Source organism: Opisthorchis viverrini (genome assembly GCF_000715545.1).
Source record: "Opisthorchis viverrini unplaced genomic scaffold opera_v5_23, whole genome shotgun sequence".
Taxonomy (NCBI): Eukaryota; Metazoa; Platyhelminthes; class Trematoda; order Opisthorchiida; family Opisthorchiidae; genus Opisthorchis; species Opisthorchis viverrini.
In genome coordinates, this window is record NW_008751679.1 from 1,748,602 (window position 1) to 1,761,505 (window position 12,904).

A 12,904-nucleotide genomic window follows, 5' to 3' on the forward strand; every position below is an offset into this window, starting at 1 on the left:
TGCCACAGTGTACTACACACAGTTTTGCCGCTGTCCAACCTGCGATCGCCCTTGGTAATGCTGTCTTTCATACCAGCTTGAATAAAACTCTTTACCACTCCACAAAAACCAACTTTACTCTTCGGCAGTTGATGTGCTCAGTAAGCACTAGTGTGGCAAAATGCCCAGATTCCTTTCCACTTAGTACTTTAAAAATACCTGCTATGTTTTGACAAGACTATCAGACAAATGGTAGGTAGAGGCTTATCTACCACAATCTCCCAGCATAAGTTTGAGTGTGTTAACTGAATGTCGAATCCGAGGAACAGTTCTGCGACAATCCGTAACCTGTAGTCTTCTTGAGTAGGAAGAGCGAATAATTAGCCAGTGACTCATTAGTGAAAGGAAGAAGGCATTTGCCAACTGAACAGTCACAGACTATTGGACAAGGAAGCGAAACTCTCATATACACCTTGTTAACAAGAACTGAATGTCCATCTTCTCTTTGAACGCGTCTTTCTGAACTTTCCTGGATATTCATTGACTGTTTCTCAAATCCAAGCAAATGCTACGAAGCGACTCCACAATTTCCGCAATAGATCTCACTTTTCAAGAGACGCAACGCGAATTTACAGGAAGAAAATATACTACTCGCATACTTCCCCATCAGTAGTATCACCGTGACACTAGTAGCAAACGAAAGAGCTTTGCCATGATGAGTGCACAAGGCAACCAATAAAGCAGTGTAACCGATTACCATTCCAATGGGATGTGGAAGTTGGATAATTTGACGCTAAGTTCAGAATCATCGCGAGAACGTTTCTGTTCCCCCTCTGGAAGGACCAGTCCTAGGAATGAACCGATTTTGGTTGGTATTCTGAGGCTCCTATTAAATTTCAAAAATGTGAGAAGACCACCTTTCAGACAAATTCCTATGCATTTTGAAGCAGATCCGACCAAGGTCTCTGTCGCAAGACATGGAAAGTTCCCCAAACCATACAGACAGCCGGTTTCGTGAAATCTTTGATTCAAGTTAAACCCGAAAACTTGGCCTACCTAATGGATCACAAGAGGACCAAACCAATCGGAAGTTGTCGGAGAGTTTCCGGAAACCTCATGAGTGGTGAATGGTGCCTGTGCAGTTTACTGCGATATCTCGAATATTGTATCAACTGAAATATGACACGGCCTTTGTGCAACACATTCAGTTGGAGAAATTCGGCTCCCTTCAGGTGGTCCTCCCCCTGAAGACCAAAATGGTATGCAAACGAATGTATTTGACATAGTAACTTTCATTGTGTACCCTTGTCGGCTACATTCTTCTATTTAAAATGACGTGCGCTTTGTAGTGACGAAATTTAGACAGGGTCAGACGCAGATCGATCGATCATCTGCTGTTTCTCAATGCCTTCACAAGGATCGGTGTAAAATCTGTTTAGGTTCATGTGACCAACTCAAAGGAATGATGGCTGTTTTGGAACTCGTGATGAGTGATAAAAAAACTGGCCCACACTGCACAACAGTGAAGAACGATGTGAACGTTGTCTAGCAGAACACTACAGCCCCTCTTGGCGTTATAGTAACTGGATGACGGAATCACATGAGAACCGAGATCATTTATCGCCGGCAACTTGTGCACCAAGTTATGTGGCTACTGAGTCATACAAATAGTTCTTGCTAAATAACCGAATAAATCAAGTGTTTAAATCCCTATAGAGAGCCAGCTCCATGTGCCGGAATATAATTAGTGGCTTCCAAACACATAAGGCAAAGTCGCCTTGATTACCTATTTGCGGCCCCGTGTGTATGAATGTTGACCCGGCAAGCCTATTCATAACTCAGGGGACGAGACACTGAAAATTTGGGACCTTGCTTTAGCCAGGAGCTGTTTATGTCAAAACAACTAGACTACTGTCGAATGATGAGGGTTTTGATGATTCTCACGTAGAATTCGATGAACACCAAGCTACAGATGATGATGATGATGGTGCGATTAAACTCCTGGGAGCTTGGGTACACTGGAACTTTTGTCCTTAACGATTCACTCAGCGCCAGCATGATAAGTTCCAGTTGGGAAGAAAGGCTCTGCACAGCAAATTTGCTGGATCCAATTAGAATTCCTGCAATGGATTCATTGATTATTTATGAAAAATCGTAGGTGGGCGTTCCGTGAAATTTGTTTTCAATTGAAAAGGTGACCCCTCTGAGTTAATTGGAAAATTCGAACAATAAATCGAAGACAGATGAGATCAGTCAACTGAAGTTGGTGACGTAATGGCTAGTGAGGCGTCGCTGACTGAGGCATTCGAATGCGAGGGAAAACTGCCCTTGACTGCTCGATATTTACAAATGTATAGATGAGACATAATAAACGCTATTTTGGAAGAATGGCAAGTTGCTAGCAGTAACAAAGGCATTTCTCTAAACTTCTCTGAAGCGTTTTTGATGTCAGATGTTGTGTCAACGAATTTGTAACGAGGTAATTAGAAAACGGGAATTTGGTTGTGCAGCAGATATTTCAATCGCAGAAAAAACCTGACACCGTCAGCTGTGGTAGCTTGACTATGTGCCGGAACATTGTCTACCGAGACCAATGTTGTTCTGCGTACCTCCTTCAGAATGGTGTAAACTGCTTCGTAGATAATGTTCGATTCAGCAAAAGGGTTTGTGTTGTCGGTGGGCCTGCCTACCAAGATGAGGTCCTAACGACCCTCCGTGCACTTAGCTGGAGACATTGCAGGAAATGGCGACTATTCGACATCAGCGACGTTTGTGCTGCCACTTTATTTCCAGACTTTCTCATTGAGTAATTGGAGGTGTAGGCACGTCAAAATGTTTGCGGCACGACAACACCTGGTCCACTCACTCACCCACCCTTTTCTCCTCTTTTCACTCCAAGACTTTAACCATAATTAAATGAACTTTTTGATTGTACAGAAGTAAACCGTCATCGTCAACACTAATGTCACTCTCTCTGACGACGATGATTTCCAGATAAAAATTTGTTTGACTTTTTCCCTTCAGCAATCTGCCCCAGAGTTGTCTTTTTGAGGGGGACAACGATAAACAGTAAACGGTTTCCTACCTTGTTTCATGACAGAAATCTGTCGTAGTTGTGTTACACGTCTCACGGGTCGTTTCTGAGAGGCGATTTGGCCAAGAGAAGCAGTTTACCCAAAACGATGGAAAAACTACCCCTCAATGTGTCGAATGTCCCAAGGAACAGCTTCAACGGTGGTTTACTAGTCGATCACCTGATTAATTTGCTATCACGTGATTGTTCTTACATTTATATCTAGAGGCTTCTACTTCTAGCGAAAGACAAACCAGTTGCAGACTGGAAAGGCTTACCATGGGTGAACAAGTATTTATGCTCACAAGGCTTCGTCCGTCTGAACAGCAAGTGATCATAACATCGGCGAAAAAAGCAATCACAAACGAATATGAGTTGGTAGTATTTCGAATTTTGATGTCAAAGCAAAAAACCCGACGTCATTCAGTAATCATCTTGAGAGTTTGAAAAATTGGTTATCAGCTAGTGGCAGACAGATCAGTTGTTTCGCTTACCATGTAGTGGGTTTTACGTCTTTATTTCTGGGAAAAGGTCTTTAGGCGAATTTCGGTGTGAAGGCCTCGTCGAAGATCGAACACGAGCGACCGGTTTTGTCCAGTCGTTCGCTTGTGTTACGGTTGTCAGTACTCTGCACTCTGTGTGTGTGTGTACTAAATGAAGTCAAACATCACAGCGCTGTTGGGGCGAATTTTCTGTCACAGTGGTTATATATTGCAGAAGTCTGCAAAATTCAGGCATTCAGTTACCAGTCAGTTTTGAATGTGCATAAACTCTGGAGGTTTGATCTTCTTTGATTACCTGTGGTACATCCACAGCTTACGCCAGTCTGTGTAGTTGCATCTGAATGGACTGACCAACTGTATCGTGAGACTTCGAATGCCCAACCAGTTTAATGCGCGGAATTCTCCACTTCAGGACCCAGTTCCTAAGGTTACTGGTCTGCTGGATGGCGCGTTTTCTCATAAGGGTGTTGGGACTCGAAGCTCTAGCGGTATCTAATATTTTAAAGCCACTTTCGTCCGTCTACGATAGAGTATTTCCTTTAATTTTGGGGGCGTGGATCCAATTTTCATCGCTTTTGCAAATCTCCCCTAAAAAATAGTCGTTCAGTAGTAGCACCCTTTTGGTATACAGCTGCCGTGCCACCCGAGGGCTGGGATACTGCCAGGTTGCCCAAGCCAAGACAGGAGAAGTCTAGATGCAGAGGTCGGATTCGAACCACGGACCTTCTGGTCAGTAACTTCGCGCTCTAACCACTGAACCATCACGCCACTCATCTCCCATATCTCAGACTGAATAAGAACAAAAAACAAGGATGTAATAGTGAATACCCGAAATGGGGTAAGCTAATTTTTTTGCCAAGTCAGATGTAGTTCATTCGTGAAGGCGCGTTAGCAGTATTAGCTATGGCAAGGCGACAGATACTGCTAAAGTCATTGTTACTATTCTACCCACCTGGGTTGGCTACTAAAAACCTGATGCTTATTGTGCTAACGTCGACTCATCCATCAGGAGCTCCTTAGTAAATCATCGTTCACCCACAGTTTATCACACTGGTGTCTTGTCCTACTGGAAGATTGTATTACTGGGAGTGGACGTATAAACCACCTACCTTATTCCTCTGTATTTCTTTTTGGTACAAAATTTGTGAATTAAGTAATCCCACTATCCTGAGGTAATTGCCGTGAGTCGGGACAACTGTGTCAACCTACTTGTTTAGGGATGTGGCAGCTGAGAAGCCAAATTTTCCAGGTTGCCCACATTTCGGGAGCTTCACATTCCCAATGAAGCAGGTGAAGTTTCGTGAACTCAAAGATCGCGCTTTTCCCATACACAGCTAAAGAAACTATACTCAGAAGTTGGCTGGAGAAGTCCAGGTGAAAAATGATGAAAAGTGTGAGAACTGGTGAAACTTGGAGCCTAATTAACAACAATACATATATATTTTTATATAATCTCATCACTTTATCAGGAAATTTCCTAATTTTGCGTTTGCCTTTAGACTTATGCCCGATTCGATGGGTCAGCAGTCTTTGATTGCTTTCATCTATTATTTTTGCGGTCACTGGGCTCGACGTCCTGTAAGCGAATGAGTAAAATGCATGCATGAACCGAGTGATCAAATTCACTTTTAAGTTCGAAGATGAGTGACAGCACAGACCTGAGCATCTCTGGCAGGCCGGCTGCTAGCCTGAAAGATGGGTTCCCTTCATAAGTTACAAAAAGTTTGTTCTGTCCGTTGGTTGCATAGACTACTCACTAAAGCAATCTACAATCCATTACAATAAAAGGATATCAGTGAGCTGAAGTCTGAAATCAAACACATGTTCGGTATTGTCGTCACTTTGGGCATAAATCTACCGAGTTTCATCCTTTCGAATATTAGGGTCATCACCAATCTCATCGTCATCGCGATCGGCAGCACAACATCGGTTTTCTCCCCTTATGCTTTACTCCCCTACAAACGTAATTCATTTGAAGAAAAGAGTAAAAGTGGATGGATAAGGGATTTGGTGCTCTCTTAATACAATCATTCCGGGGTACCTGCAATTCAACACACTCGTTCAGATGGTGGATGGAAATTGGCAGCAACCACGCCAATGATGCCGGTTAGTGACTATATTTTGCAACCGTGCACAGGGAGGATGACGCGAACCTCATTCTGGAGGACAAGTCGCACCCACAGCTCGCAGATTTTTCGTGACCACTTTCGAACCCCTCTACTAGGTCAAAATTTGGCCACCTCTCTGCTTGCGTCACTCTGAATTGGGCACGGAAAACAGCACTCACTTCGACAAACGATGATTTAGCCACAGCGGCTTTTGATGCTGGACGCATTCTTCGATCGAAGACCCCGTTTCACGACCGATCACTCGTTTTCCAATTGCCTCGTTGCGGATCGGCCGGTACCGTTCTACATGAACTATGGTTCTGCGACAACAAGCGTTGAAGGCCTGGAGAGGCCACAGTTTTGCTGCTCTAAGAGGCCACGCCTCAGTCATACAACAAAACGATCCCTAGTACAGCCTGACACACACGTTACTTGAGTACAAGAATGCCAACGAAAGTGAAGAAAACTAAGGTACAATTAATATGAGGCTACTTATATCAAAATAAAAGGAAACCCTTTTGACCATCTTCTTGACGGAAGCTCGAGCCAACCTTTGTGCCGCACACTATGTGGGTGAATATCAGGATAGACTCTATCAGGTCTCTGTTTCCAGCGATAATGTCATTTATGTGCGTATGAAGACATTCATTTGTCTCTCGTTTATTGCACGTTGACAACATCTGGATTTTAATTTAAGTGATGAACGCTTCTGGCATGTTGATAATGGTTGAACTGTTACTACTAAGATATTCTGGATCCCTTAGTGCACTCAGTGATTCAGAAGGTGTCCTTTTCTAATAACCATCCAGTAGTCTTTTCTCACAAGGTTGCTGAAAACTCTTCGACAGCCCACGGCCGGTTTCGTCCTTATTGGGGATCATCAGGTAGGCGCAGTCCGCAAGTTTCCGTTGACCTTATGTTCCACTTGAACCCAAGTTAGATAGATCTCGGTAAGTACACTTATTCGCATATCAGTTGGGTTTTCACCAGAGACTCAAATGAATCTCTCGTTTACGATATTCTTTTTCCGAATGTGCTGCACAAGGGCCGCCTCATGTTTTAGTTGGTTCGATATTCGAGATATCGCGGTTTATTTTCATAAGAACATCATACACCAGAGATTTGGCTGGTTGCCAGGTGAGTACCCCGTCAAAACTAAGTTGGTAAGCAGATGAGTGTGTAAGTCAAATTCCGTGCAAGTTAGGTTCAAGTGGAACAGAAGATTGACGGAAATTCAGGGACTGCGCCTACATGGTGAGCCCCAAGAAGGGTCAAACCGGTTGTCGAAGAGTTTTCAGCAACCTTGTGAGAAAAGACTACTGGATGGTTATTTGGACTGGTACATACGTTAGGAAATCGGAAAACACAATAATTCCTCTCGCTGTCTGAGTAGGAGGGGCGGGGGTAGCAGCCAAAAATGGGAACGCAGAGTTTCACGCCAAGGCTGAATTCTGTTCCGTCTTATGAGGGCGCTGGACTGGTCAACACACATTGGTGATCTCCAACCGACTGAGAACATAGGGTGGCGAGCGCATAAAGCTGCAAGCATCCATGATCCCAAACTTAGTTTATGGCCGTCCCGAACACTTAGTAAACGCATTGCTAAATGATTCAGGTAGGCTTAACGCCGCAAGCTTCAGAAAGCATAATGAAACTATCTCTCTCCCTTGTCACAAGATGGTAGTATGTGGTGGTCCTATAACGTTATGGGGACCGTTTTCCACTTTTTCGTGTATGGATACCATCTAACCAGAAAGTACTATTCTTATGAGATCCCAGGTGGAGTTGATTTTCTACTGAAGAAATACAATTTACCTCCAATCATGGAGTAGTGAAGGAAGATATGAATGATCCTGTAATTCTGTCACGGATCGTACAAAGTCCTTTGGAGACGGAACACTCTACTCATAAGGTTACCGAAAACGTTTCAAAGAGTTTTCAAAAGCCTCATGAGTAGTGTGTTACGTCTGGATAATCTGTTGTGATATCTCAAATAAGACATGAAGCGTCGTTGTGTGCAGCACATTTGCTGGATGATGGGCATGTTAAACGAGAGATTCAGCTGGATTCAGTTGCATCTGCTGTCAAAATTAAGGGTTTCGGTCGATCATCTTCATATTTGATGAAGTGTACAGGAATGAAAACAGTTTTGGCAAACAGTTTAAATCAACTTGAACGGATCACATATTTTCACTCCGTATAACTGTTTACCATTTTTCGAATTCAGGTGTCAAGCTTGTACGCAGTTCAGAGAAAACTATTTCGCAGCCAACTTGGTCAACTGCAGTTCATTTCTAGACTTTTATAGCAATTTTTCACTCGGTTAGTCCGGTGCTGCTTTTCCGTACTTTGTTCGAAGTTGTTCATTTTGCAGTAAGGTGAGAGAATACCTTTTTCTAGATGCCAGAACGGGCAAGCAACTAGATACCATCTGTGTGACGTTGGGCATCGTGCACCGTATGGGTAGACTGATGATGACCTTGGTACAGCTGGGATACTGTCTGCAGGTGATTTGTGTAACAGGTGGCCGGAGTTGGAAAGCTCACAACATTCCAGGTCTTAACGATGATAAAACAAACGAAAACTGCGACCAAATGTAGCCCGAAAATTCTTCGTCGGGTCCGGAACAATGCTGAAAAACCGGGGTTGGTGCTGGTCGGACCAACAGGCTCGTCTGCCTGGGCAGCTGTTGAGGCAAGACAGCATATTGCTTCTTTAAGTCACATGCTAAAGCTTATTCACCTGGTTTTACGTTTATACGAGATTTATTGTGCTATCATGCACTGTCAGAGTATCGCTTTTTATGGATTTCGATCATCCCGAGAAAACAGGTTGCCTGCGCTTCTACCTTTTCATACATCTTTATAGTTTTGACGGGCTAGATCAGTCATGTGATAATCTGTCCAATATCATATACGTAGTCCTTTTGTTAAATGCACCTTTCAGCACGACTGAAGATAATCGAAAGTTTGCTCCATAAGTGCTTTGAAGTATGCATCGCGGAGGACACAAAAGCTATCTGATTTTTAAATTCTTTGTTGTCCTGACTTAAAACTTCCCTCATAAGGCTGCAGAAAATGGCTTGATGGACCACAAACGGTTTCACCCTTTCTGAGACTCATCAGGTAAGCGGGATCCCGAGTTTCTGTCAACCCTATGCCCCGCTTGAACCCAAATTAGACGGAATCAGCCAAGTGCGGCCGCTTGCAGACTTATTTTTGACGGGAGACTACACGGAATCCCACCTGATACACTGGTTCAAATAAACGTATTGCGCAAAGTCCACCTCATGTTTCATTTGCTACGAGAGTCGAGGTATTACAATGAACCGTCTAGATGCAACATGCTACTCAGAAGTTTGTCGGAAACACTTTGACAGTTCATGAGGGCATTTGGTGAATTCCGTCCGATTCAGGTTCAAGTAGAACGTGGGGTTGACGGAAGCTCGGGGACCGTGCCTACCGGGTTTGCTCGAAAGAGAATGACGAAACTGATTCTTGGGCTGTTGAAAACAGATGGTTTAAAACCTTGTAGTCAGTTATCGAACTGAACTGCTCCATGTTAAGGCTTGCTTCAGAAAGATATCCATGATAATCTTGAGATGACCCGACAGGAATCTCGAAGAAACGGGGAGATAAAGGGGGTCGTGGGAGATGCGGAGCTTCTCGGTTTTCTTTCTAAGGGCTGATTAGTATTCAAGGAGAATTCTGGGGCTACTTTCGAGAAAGGGGCAAAATAACACGGTATGATAGCCTGAAAAAGAAGGACGTCAAGCCTGTCAAAATCACTGATACACGGAATGCTTGTCTTGGTCAACGGTTGTCTTACAAGACAGCTGCCAACTTGGGTAGACAGAATGACTACCAGTAAACGGACCAACACTACCAATATTTCGATACTTTGCCAAGTGCAAACACTGCCTTCAAACGCTTGGGCAGGAAAAACACTTTGTGGAAAAAAAACCTCGGAGAAACGAGCATTTTGCATAGTTCTTATTTCAAGCATTGTAGACAGGATGTTTCATCCTCGTAAGTAACGTTCACCTAAAAAAATATTTTTAACATAACATATTTTGAGGGTCATTTTCCCGCAGTATGAATCGTCGGTGCTACCGAAATCCCCCATTAAAGGTAGTGTGAACCCCTATTCACTATTGGACAACACTCAGATGGATGCAGAACATTCACTTTCCTAGTGGTCATGCGTTTCGTGGGCGATTTTCACTCGATTGATATCACTGATTAGATTGAGGCGGATTGAGTACCTCCCATCGGAAACACTCCAAAACATGCTGTGTTCTGCAGAAATACACTCATTTGCAAGTCAATTTGGTTTTTCACGAGAGACTAACTGAATTCTCTCTTTTATGATGTTCTACAACTGAATGTGCTGCAAACGGGCCGCCTCATGTTTCAGTCGGCACGATATTCGAATTATCGCAGTATAGTTTCATAAAGGAAACTACTCACAAGGTTGCTAAAAATCCGTCGACAGCGCACGACCGGTTTTGCCCTTCTTGGGGCTCATCAGGTAGGCGCAGTCCCCGAGTTTTCGCCAACCTTATGATCTACTTGAACCCAAATTACACTGTTGTCGTGGGCTGTCGAAGAGTTTTAAGCAACCTTGTGAGTAGTTCCCTTTATGAAAATATGCTGTGTGTTGTTCAGTTAGTGGCTGAACGCAGTACATATCAATTAGTATTAAACTTGGACCAAGACAGCAATGTGATTTTCCTCCGAAGACCACTGCAAGAAACCGTTCTTCTTGTCCGGAAGATAAGGTGCTACAGGACAGTGATGAGAAATTCAATAAACGAAGGGATAAATTCCCAAAACGCTATTGTTTCATGCTGATATGGTAAAGCCGTAAGCATGGGAATTTCCCCATAATCTCATAATAAATCGGGATTAGCTTTTGCCATCTCGTCACGGCGCCATCCAGAGATGACGCAATAGATGTAGAAAAGAAGGCTTCCAAAACTTGTGAAGATTTATCAATCTTACTTGATATTCTCTACTCTCATTTCACTTGGGATCCGATAGAATTTTTGGTAAAATTTATCGTGTAAGCGAAGCTGAAGGAAAGGTGATGTATTTGTCAAACATTGAGTGTATTTTAGATGAGAATTTAGCAGAATGCAAGCCATAAATCAAGTGTATACAACTTTGGTAGCATCTGGGTTCGCCAACAACACACCTGGAACAAGTTGCCCTGTAGCACACATTTGAGCTAGAATTGCATTTGGAAGCCTTCTCCTGAAAACTGATAGAACTGAAGCATTTTTAGGGTGTAGTCATTAATACAGAGTACCAAACTATGATCGGTCTGTATATTTCCGCACAAAGACCGCGATATTTTTTCGACAGGTCTGTAAAGTTTAAACCAGGAGCAGTCGAGAAATCAGTAGTAATCAAACTAGCATAACTTCCGGTCAGTCGCTTCTTGGGTAAGCCACTGTGCCCTCGAAACCAGTATTGATTGTTTAGTGAGTCTATGCTAGGCCGAGTTCGTTTAGTATTCTGGCACTGCCTTCTCACCAGTCCTTGTGAGCATTGATTCAATTAAGGAATACGAGTGGTCACCCACAACTTCACTGTTACCAGGATGGCACAAAGGAGTCCAGTGAAGATACACAACTCGCGGACTGACGTACTCATCCCATCTTGTAGACTGCAACCCATCATTGACTGATATGATTCGATCGGGAATTGTGGGCTTTCCAGAAAATTTGTACAACTGTGTAGTTCGACGGCTGGTGCCAACAGGCTGTTTAGAGCCTCTGATCTGAATAGATAACCTTAGCCTAAAAACAACTCTGGTATCAGCGGTTCAGCTTGTGGAGCTACAGTGTCTACAGACAGTGCACAGGGTTAATCGATAATGGCTGCACTCAAACTTATTTGCTACAGGTCAGAGTCCTCAAGAATGAACAAAACGACGTATGCGCTATGGATTTATGTGACAATAATCAAACGAACAAAATGAAATGCTATGATAGTTTCCACAGCTGTGCGACGATTCCAGAGTTGATTCATTCCAAGTGTCGATTTTGGTAGAACGTGGGGATGCAGTTGTTCTACTGTTAACTACGCGACAGTTCCTTTGGGTCCCCGACTTTTAGATTGTGATCCTCAATGAACGGGTGACAAAAGAAGAATTTTATTTTTGAAATAATAGAACCAGCACGCACCTACCTTGAAGAAGAAACGATCGACAGCATAAAACCGCTTACTGAAGGGGAACATGTCCGATTTCACTTTGCCTACTTAATAAGTGCTGTTCACGAGAGCTTTTCAGGACCCCAATACCTCTTCCCGTTGAATTCGATCATTGTTGCTCATTAGTGCCCACAGCCCTTGTCGCTAGCTACTGTCTTCAGGGAAGCCTGCTGGCTTCACAATCTGACATGAAATGATGCCTCATCTTTAAATGTTCCACACTGCTCATGAAGTTGCTGAAACGAGAGATTCATCTAGGTCCAGTTGAGTCAACCGTTAAAACCAAACTAGCATGTGAATGAGAGAATTTGGTGTGTTAACTAGTTAACTCGCGACCACACAAAAGCGGTTTTTGGATGCGCAGACGGCCCACGTCCGTGAATACAATTTGCGACCATACGTGACGAGAACACATAGCAATAACTTTCATTTCTAGTTAGTGCCACGAGTAACAGAGTAATAGTGCCATACCTAGGGTCATTATTAAATACTTGTTTTACCAGGTACCAGCACGAATCCGTAACGAGCCAATTAGAAAGCGAGTTCTCAGTTTTGCAAAGGGGACTTTCATTGAAGAGTGTGTCCAGCACCAGAAGCTGCGTTGGTTAGGCGCTTGTCGAACCATCGTTTATCTAAGAGAGTGCTGTTTTCCGTACCCATTTCACAGTGGCGGAAGGAGAGAGGTGGCCAACCCTAGACCTGACAGAGGGATATGAAAGAGATTACAAAAGGTTTGGGTGTTGCTGGTGCTACTCACCTTCCAGGATGGGGACAGTGTGATCCCCATTCCGTCCGGTTGGAGAAACTAGGGATATGGCTGCCAACCGATGTCAGTGGCGTTCTTGTTGTCAGCTTCTGCCCAGATTTCCTGAATAAGTGTGTGAAGGTGTGGGAATCTCGGACTGATTGTAGTAAGCTATCAATAAGCCCCTTCCCCATCCACTTTTATCCTTTTTTTCCATAAAAGGGCTTTCAAATAAATCATGGCTGTACGGCAGTGAAGCACCAGTGTTGGACATCGAT

At 43.6% G+C, this 12,904-nt stretch overlaps 1 protein-coding gene across 1 annotated transcript; it reads right to left on the reverse strand.

Annotated features, from left to right (window-relative positions):
* Positions 1-2,868: 2,868 nt before the first annotated feature.
* Positions 2,869-12,506, reverse strand: T265_02033 (hypothetical protein; the record flags this gene model as incomplete). Its single annotated transcript, XM_009166181.1, has 5 exons — positions 2,869-3,022; positions 4,172-4,344; positions 5,684-5,813; positions 5,843-6,026; positions 12,389-12,506. 5 exons carry the CDS (start codon positions 12,504-12,506, stop codon positions 2,869-2,871), a joined length of 759 nt encoding a protein of 252 aa, XP_009164445.1.
* Between the last annotated feature and the right edge of the window lie 398 nt (positions 12,507-12,904).